At 38.6% G+C, this 8,898-nt stretch overlaps 1 protein-coding gene across 1 annotated transcript in view; it reads right to left on the bottom strand.

The window, feature by feature from the left end:
- Positions 1–3,022: 3,022 nt before the first annotated feature.
- The window catches only part of Abca12 (ATP binding cassette subfamily A member 12), a 172,881-nt gene continuing 167,005 nt past the window's right edge, over positions 3,023–8,898 (bottom strand). The window contains exons 50-53 of the mRNA XM_052191827.1: positions 8,015–8,107; positions 6,819–6,924; positions 4,477–4,614; positions 3,023–3,130 (exon numbers count right to left, since the gene is read on the bottom strand). Coding sequence (XP_052047787.1) covers positions 3,023–3,130; positions 4,477–4,614; positions 6,819–6,924; positions 8,015–8,107 — 445 coding nt within the window. The remainder of the gene's footprint in view (positions 3,131–4,476; positions 4,615–6,818; positions 6,925–8,014; positions 8,108–8,898) is intronic.

Raw genomic sequence — 8,898 nt, 5'->3', positions numbered from 1 at the left:
ACTTGCTATTATGGTGTGTTGGGATAGCCAGGGCTCACTGTGGTGGGAGAACTGGGTTATGATGATGCCATGTAGCCTTGGTTTCTGTTGCTTGTGTTCTTGCCCTTTAGTCTTGCCATCTGGTCTTGCTGTCTCTGACTGTGGCTTGTCCCTCCTGCAAGCCTGTATGTCAGTACTCCTGGGAGACCAGCTCTCTCTGGGAGGAATTTGGGTATGGAGAGCTATGGCACAGGGTCAGCTCCTGGGTGTAGATGGAAACTGGAAGGATCCTGTCCCTGGCTGTTTCTTGGTTCCTCTATCCTCATGGCTCTGGGTGGGGCCCTCTTGGGCCAGAAATTTGAGCAGAAGTGGTGGTCTTACCTGTGCTCACAGGTGTGTCCACACTCCTGAGAGTCTAGCTCTCTCACAATGGTATTTGGGTATGGAGTGCTGTGAAACATGATCAGCTCCTGACGAGAATGGAAACCGGAAGGATCCCAAAAGTATTTTCTTACAATGTAGACTGTTTCCAGGGACTCAAATACACTGAGCATTTGTTCCCATACCAAGTAGTGAGATAATTAATTACTTGGTACTTGTTTTTGAGAGGTACTTGTTTGGACAAGGACTCAGTATGTACTTGATGCTAGCCTTTAGCTTACAAGGTAGCCCCAGCTGTAGTCAAACTCATAATCACCCTACCTCCATGAGTCCTAGGATCACAAGCATGCCTGGCTCCTAAGAACATTTTACACCCCCTGAAATTGTGTTGCAATCTGTTAAAATATATATTGAAAGTCTAGATACATAACAAATTATGATGCGAGATTTCACATAGAAGTGAACAGGTGATACAATGTTAGAATTGGGGGGGGGGGGGTCAGATTTAAGCTGAAGAAGCAAGGCAGTAAAGCTTTGCTGTGTCCTGCTTGGCTGTATAAGGGACAGCATGACATAGTTCCCACCCTTGGAACAGAGCCAACAGAGGGTGGGCCTCATACGTGTTGATGGTTGCTGTGGGTATGTTTGTATAATATATATATATTACCTGTGCTCACATATATATAAATATATATAAATATATATATATATATATATTTACTTCACATCCCTTCTTCAAGAAATATTCTCCCTGCCAACATTATTGGGAAGTATTCTCCTTGCCAATGTTAATGACTCCATGATACTTAAAAATGGCACAAGTTCAGGAATTGAAGGTCTGGCTATGTTTCAGCAAAATGGTAAATGTTAAGATCATCAAGACAGCCCTTACGACTATGGGAAAGAACTCTGAAAACATGAGTTCAAAAATATATAATCTCTCAACTATGCAGAATATAAGGATGCAATATGAATTGTATAAGGAGCTTCATAGATCTAAAAGAACAGAGGCATCTGCACTGTGAGTCAGCTTGTCAGAAAGACATTAAGGAAGGAGATAAAGAGATTTAGGGTGTGATGATCAAAGGGCAAGATTCCTAAGCTAAGTTTTTTGTTTATGCTTATAAAGGCAAGCAGATTCCTGAGTTAAAGATCAACCTTGGTCAGAGGAAGTTTAGGTCTATGTCCAGGTCCAGAGGTGGTAGGAATAGTAATTTCGGGGTGAGGTTCCACATAGCTAGCTTATTGTTTGTGCTTAACAAAGGCAGGCAGATCTCTGAATTCTTTTGTAATGTTAAATGAAATGTGCTTGCTGTCTCTTACTAAATCAAGGGAACCCCTCTCCTGGGTGAGGTTGGTCCATAGCAAAGCTTCTCTGGGAAAGTGTAACATTTCTCAAAACTGTGAGATGGGCACAGTGAGTGGGGAAAGAGTATCCATGCTTTTGAATCAGTAGGTGAAAAACTCCAGAGATGGGAAGGAACAGAGCAGCATGGAAACTACAGGAAGCCAGAGGACTAGATCCTAAAGAAGACAGGGGATGGATCTGACGTGTGCAGCATAGGAACCAGGGTCCAGATCTTATGGAACCTCATGGACTAGTTAATGTCTTAGATCCATGGCTCTTCCTTATCAAACAAAATGACACCATTAATGGCTTTTTCTATACTTTGAGTTTATTGATCATTGAAACAGAAACAGTTGTGTCAAAGCTGGCAAACTTGTATACATACATACACATTCTCTCTCTCTCTCTCTCTCTCTCTCTCTCTCTCTCTCTCTCTCTCTCTCTCTCTCTCTCTCTCTCTCCCTCTTGGTACATAAAGTCAAAGGGCACGTAACTTGGCATTATCAGGTAGCTTATCTTGTAACCATAGGTATGATCCACCAGGAAATAAGATAAAAAATATTTTCATATTAATTTTTCTTTCACCAAAAAGTTTCTTGTGGAGAAACTAGAATGAGGGTTTCTGGAAAAAGCTTAAAAATGTTGTCTGCCAGCAGCACATGAGTTCTCTTCCCCTTTTTGCAGGATCTTCCCAGTTGACACACCTATTTCCTCTCAAGGAGCAATAAGCTTCTGGTCCAAGTTTGTTTACCACCAGGGTAAACTGTTGTCTCACTATATTACTATCATAAGGAACTTTGGGGGGCTCACTATATCCCCATGTATTCACAGGCCCTGAACCCAACACACACGTCTTTTGTAGACAGTGTGTAGTGTACTCCATGCTTTCTGTTAATTGAGCCTTAGCACTTCACACAAAGCACTAGATTCATGCTATTTTCTAGAGATAAGTTACACTGTTTGATCACCTAACTCTGTCTTCCCAAGTTCACCTTACTATTCTTCTCTGGCCCTACTTTTCAACTACTAACATTCATGCCTTTTAAGCTGTCCTTTTATTGAAAGCAATAAGTTAACACATTCATCGTGAGGTGGGTGGTTCACCTTTTCCCTAAGGATCACCAGCATATACATTGAATGCTCACTGTGTTGAAGACAGGGAATCATTTTGAGAGCAGTCCATTATCATCTTTCAGTCTTATGCTGGACACTTGCCATGCAGTGTAACACTTTATAAGAAAGAGATGTTTAAAAGTGTTGTCTTCTTCAGAAAGCATCCATCAGTTGTTGCTGAAATCAAATCTTCTGCAGGTGCTAAGAATCTAGCTGGTCTTCCTGTGAGTCTACACTTATGGTAGAGCCTTGGCTACTGGTATCAACATTTTCATAGGATTTTTGGTCTTTGGCAAAGTTGATGAAAACCTGAGTTTTTTTTTTTTTTCAAGAAAATGAAATACATTAGTGCCAGGTTTACAAAAGAGGAACTAAAGTTTAATTCTCCCAAGTTACCCCTGCCTCTCCCTCCCTCTCCCTTTCCCCCCTCTTGCTCTCATTCTTTCCCTGGCTCCTTTTCTTCCTTCACACATTTATACTCTAACAAGTTACAAAAGCAAGATTTTTTTCAGGACATGCTCATATGCTTAGGCACATCCCCTCTAGAAGTCCTCTATACAGTCAACCTCAACTGAATTTTAAAAATAATGCCCATTTCTGTGACGATGACTATATTTTTGTCATAGTTTAAATTTAAAGCTATAGCCAAATATCTGTAATCCATATGATCCTTTAGTATTGATAGCACTGATATAATTATCATGTATGGGTGAGTCTGATGCTCTATCAAATGTTTAAATAGAAATGTCAGAGAGAACTCACTAGTTTCAGGAAGTTATGCGCTAAAATAAAATTTGTATAGAAAACTCCCATCATGTTAAATTTGCCAATTTTACATATAAATTTGCCAATAAAATAGTCAATGTAGCTCTATTTACACGATTAAAATCATTAAATCTATCAGTTGTAGATTTATCCCAATATCACCAAGAGTATAATTTTCCAGTGCAGGATGCTCAGTGTTGGTTATGTAAGTCTAAGTAACCCTTCAGTGTTGGCAAAGCCAGACTTGTCTTAATTCCTTATAAAATATTAGTCTATAAAGCACAGCACAATCCATTGACTTATTTTCAGACTCACTTCAAAATCAAGCATAGCACTTATTTTTGTAGGTCTTGTTTGGTTGAGCTACATAAAACTCAGTACAGAGATGATGGATGACCTAGGAACGTGCTAGCACTGAGTGGAAAAGTAATTAAGCAAAAGGAATTCTTCAATTGCTGTGTTAAGTGTGTGAGTTTAATAAACCTGAGGTCTGTTCATTCTCTGTCGCTCACCCATACACCCTAGTTCAGAACTGATCCACGGAAGCCTTGGTTACAGAGTCTACCAAGAACCATTAATAGCTAATTATTTTGTAGGTGGCAAGAGTGGTTTCCTGCTTCCCGTATACATGTAAACATTTATGGAAGTAGGTGACATCCACAATGGAAAGAAATCCCTTCATTTCTCCACTAAATAATGTCTTTCATATCTTATTTTTTTTTAATGTCTTGAATGCAGTTAGAAATAAATTAGGTTCTTCACTAAGGTTTTCAGGTGCAAGATTAGGTACTGATTTAATTAAAAGTAAATTAAATGCCATTAAAAAGAAATAAGCAGAATGCATAATAACTAATGTGGTACTCTGCCGTGGATCATGGCACGCCTCTTACCTCCTCCAAAGTGGTCTGGCTCACGAGGAAATTTGTGATATTTAAAGCAGTCTTGTTGGTTTCCAGAAGGTCAAAGATGTTTGCCACTCCTCCTGCTGTGACTGGCACATGGTACTCTAGCATGCTCAAGTGCTGATCCTGTAGGAACCAAAGGGGAGGTCTTGTTTTACAATGGCAAGGTAATATCCACCTCATCAGAGTTCACTTTCATGGGGAGCTCGGGAGAAATGCTGAAAGTTTTTCCACTGGGGGCTGGGGAGTGGGGTGGGGATGAAGCCATGGTGTAAATGGTGGGCATATTTCTGAAACTAACAGCTTGTGGAGATGAGATGAAAAATTTTATGAACATCAGAGAGAAAACAAATTAAAAAGTTAATGAAAATTTTCAAAGCATCCTGGGCTCATGAGCATTTTTGAAAGTTACATTCTCATCTAGAGAGGGAAAAAAATAACCCTGTGGGATGCATTCCATATGTAAGTTCATGCTCAGCTTGTTGAAGTTTTAGTAGATTTGCTGTTATGTTAAATAGGCCTAAAATCCCAGGACTTGGCTTGATATGAGCTAAACATGCTAGAGTTCAGTCTGGTCTAGAAGAAGCATTTTTTTTTTCAATTGATGTTGCCTACATTTCTTGATACACCTCAAATGAAAAAAAAGGCTTTTCCATTTTTAAACTTTTAACACTAAAATCATCTACTCCATAATTTATTGTTCTTGCTTGGAGTATGCTAACTCCTGCTGTCCAGAATGGTTGCCATTTCTCATTTGGTTTTTAGTGTTGGTTTGCTTGTCTTTCTGTAAGGCACCTCTCCAGCTTGACTCTCCCCTGTATTTGCATCATTCACACTCCTGACCTGCTGTTTCTCTCTCCACATATGAGTGACTGTAACAGCCTCCTTGGAAGCTGAGAAACTAGATATTCTGAGTTATTATGGCAAAAGCATCTAGAGTACTCACTAGATCAGATGTCTCACTCGGAATCTACTCCTGTGATGTCTGTTGATCCTTTGAGCCTTTAATTTAAGACTTCCTCTTTCTCCCCTCTTTGTCTGGAGCCTAGCTTTCCCCATAAACTTGTACTCTTCTTGTGCCTGTTTCTGTCATCTGGCCTTCTTGCATATTTCTCAAGTGATCATTTCAGCTATTTCCATCTATAGATTTAGACACTACTGCAGAAGTGTAAGGAATACTCTCTTTGGGAGAAATTGTCTTTATCATTAGCTCATTTGCTTTCAGTAGCTTCAGGGGCACCAAAAAAAAATGTAAATTCCACTCAGTAAATAAACATTTCAACCCAGCAGCTGACTGAATGAGGGAGACCAACATGGTTTGTAGAGGAAAGGTGTCCTATAATTTTCAGTTCTGATGATAAAATATGGGCTTTGATAAGAATCTTGAAAACTAATATTTCTAGATAAATCATCCAAGGCTTGGGGAGACTAAGGCCAAAAATACTTTATGAAGATAAAATAATTGTTTTAAAATTGTATTCTTTTGCTATCTAATGCCACTTCACATTAATTTCATGCCATATAGTTTGTGAAGATATCATACATTTTCCACACTGGTTTTGTAAAGTCAATGTTTATTCCTGCTTACAAATAAAAGAAACAGAGTCCAGAGACTTTAAAGGTCTCCTTAGATAGCTCCTCTACACAGCCAGACTCAACCAACAGCTTTCAATCTTCTTTTTATTATTTTACTTTGATTTGCTCTTCACAATTATTTGTCATCCTCGATTTGTATATATTACCTGTCTATCAACGATATTAGACTGATTTTTTTCTGCCAAGTCCATTAAGTAGGCACTATATGAAATTTAAATATGTGTATCCCTGTGAGTCCATCCATCTGGTTGATTTTACTGGTTAAGCTGGCATGAGCAAGCTATATCATATTTGAATCACTCTGGGAGCTGAGGATTGCTCAGACCTTTGTGAGCCTATTTTTCAAAGGAGAGGAACAAAGCAGATTTAAAAGAAGTAGTCTCTCAGCTGCAGGATTCTGAGCTCACTAATTTTTCTTTTCTAAGAAATGCTATTGGTCATATACAGCCTGCCATTCTGAGGTTCCCTAATGTTTGCATGTTGCTATTATCAGACTGGAAGTGTATACAATTGAACACAAATCCAGTATGATCAGAAAGACTTTGCAAGGAAGAAACTAATATAGCAATTGTGAAATAACCAATTGAAAATACCTACAAAGATAATATAAAATAACCCGAGGATATTACCTCTTTGTATATAGTTCAAATCCTGAACTAATGGATTAGGATGAATCACAAAGCTGTGACCCACTAGAAAAGACGGTCAAGGTCAAAGGTGGAGCCACCACTTACTTTTAAGTATGTTTTCGGAAAGTGCAGCTGCATAAACTTCGTGAGGGTTTCCATGCTCACTTTATTATTTTTCAAGTGAACCTTGACAGTAAATCCACGTCCAAACCTAAAAGTGTAAAATATAGTATCAGTTACATTTTGCTAAAATAGCTCCCCTGGAATTCTAGATAATGAAATAGGTCCCAAGCCAACCATCATGGCCCCCTTTCTTATATAAAGACTGTCATTTGGCCATAAACGGTTAGGTCGTGCTGCAAACTGGAAATAGTTCAATGGCATGCTTTTGTTTTTTTGTTGATTTTTCTTCATTTCTACCACTATACTGTGGCAGAATGTTTGAAAACATACAATTGTGGCTTTCTATGACAATCATCAATTGGCAATAATAGATGTCAATTTCTGGAGTTAAGTTCTTACTAAGTTAGAGCAAGTCTTGAGAGGCATGTCATTGGAGATTTGATGTCAACCATGAAGATTAGATTCCAATACTAAGTATGGTGTTGCTATCCTAGTATTAACCTCACTACAAGTGGAGTTCATAAATAGGTTATGACGCCCTACAAGCAACTCAAGGATTCTGTCATAATTTTGTCTTTATATCAGATAACAATTCTGATAAGACAATTAAGTTGCTGTATGGGAAGGTATAAAGTATCATCCTGTAGTCTGGAGATTCACATAGATATGTATAAAGGCACATACACTTGGGAGTATAAACTAATAATTTAATTCTAATGTGATGCTAATATGATATTTATGCATCTTTCCCCAATGCATTCTTGATTAAAAGGTTTTCAATGTGGTGAAAATGTTAAATAGCTTACAGAAAGCTTGTGCAAATGGCAAACGAACGTGGTAGATTAAAAAATCTATGCCTTCATGTACTTGTCAAGTCTAATTTGTTATTGGGTACATTCTTGAGGCTACTTCCTGGGAGTATCTTGGTTGCAAATTATTTATTATTATGACTATTAGGAGCTTCAAACCTTCCAAGACTTGGGAATTTTAACTTAAAAAAAAATACAATAAGTCCTTAATCAAATAATTTAAATTCAAAGAGTGTCAATGATTATTTCCAGTGAAGAGTCTTTCTTTTCATCTCAGTTTTTCTATCCATTGCACAATGGCTGCTGGGGTGCAGGAACTGTTGGAGCAATTCCCCTACATAGTATATGAACAGCATATTTGTTGGTTACCTGCTTTTTATGTGTTGTAGAGACCCAATGCACTGGAACCTTCCATTTACCATAATGGCCAGCCGGGTACAAAGGGCTTCACATTCTTCCATGCTGAAAGAAGAAACACGTTCCTATCAACATCCAAGGCACTTAAAATTGGGTTGCAGTTCATAAGCGTGTGTTTAATTAGTTCATTATAGCACTGTAGCAATCTACCTTGAGATGGCTTAGCTGTTAAAGGCTAGGCTCATAACCCAAAAAGAAATCTCTCTTGAGAAAGAACAAAAAAATAGTCTTAAAATACTAATGAAACATATCAGGTGGGTGTATAGGACTGTCCTCCCACACTAGGGGTCACCTCTCCTGTCTGGCACACCTTCATTATCAAACTTGACCGTCCTTTTAAACTCATTCAAGCTTTGGCTCAAGACCTACGTTTCCTAGGAAGAGTTCTAAAAATGATCCAGAACACATTCTATTCAATCTCATGACCCAGCTGATTTTGTTTTGGGGTTTATAATCAGTTATAACTTGTATAAGCTCTCTCATCTCATGCACAATGGTACCTAGAGAAAGTCCCAGTTCTCGCCCTGTTCACTCCATACAGAAGTTTGTGGGAATCAAAAGACGAGATCCAGGGTGTCAGACTCAAAGCTGGATACAAACAAATCTCTTGATACCAAAGATTTAATTCCTTTCTGCTATGTGATCCATATAATGAAATGTAAGCACAATCCAAATCATAAAGAAAGGCCAATGTCCTAAGCGAGGCGCAGACAAAATGCTTCTGAGCCTCTCGTACTTAGGAGACTAGGGGTGGGGAGTGTATTTTGTGGAAGAGAGGCATGTGAGTTGGTTCTAGGGGAACACATGAAATGAGAGTGTGCTGACGATTTGTAGAG

The sequence above is a fragment of the Apodemus sylvaticus genome, chromosome 9, assembly GCF_947179515.1.
Source record: "Apodemus sylvaticus chromosome 9, mApoSyl1.1, whole genome shotgun sequence".
In the NCBI taxonomy this organism is placed as follows: domain Eukaryota; kingdom Metazoa; phylum Chordata; class Mammalia; order Rodentia; family Muridae; genus Apodemus; species Apodemus sylvaticus.
The sequence above is the reverse complement of the archived record's forward strand: the minus strand, read 5'-3'. Positions and strand labels throughout refer to the sequence as shown.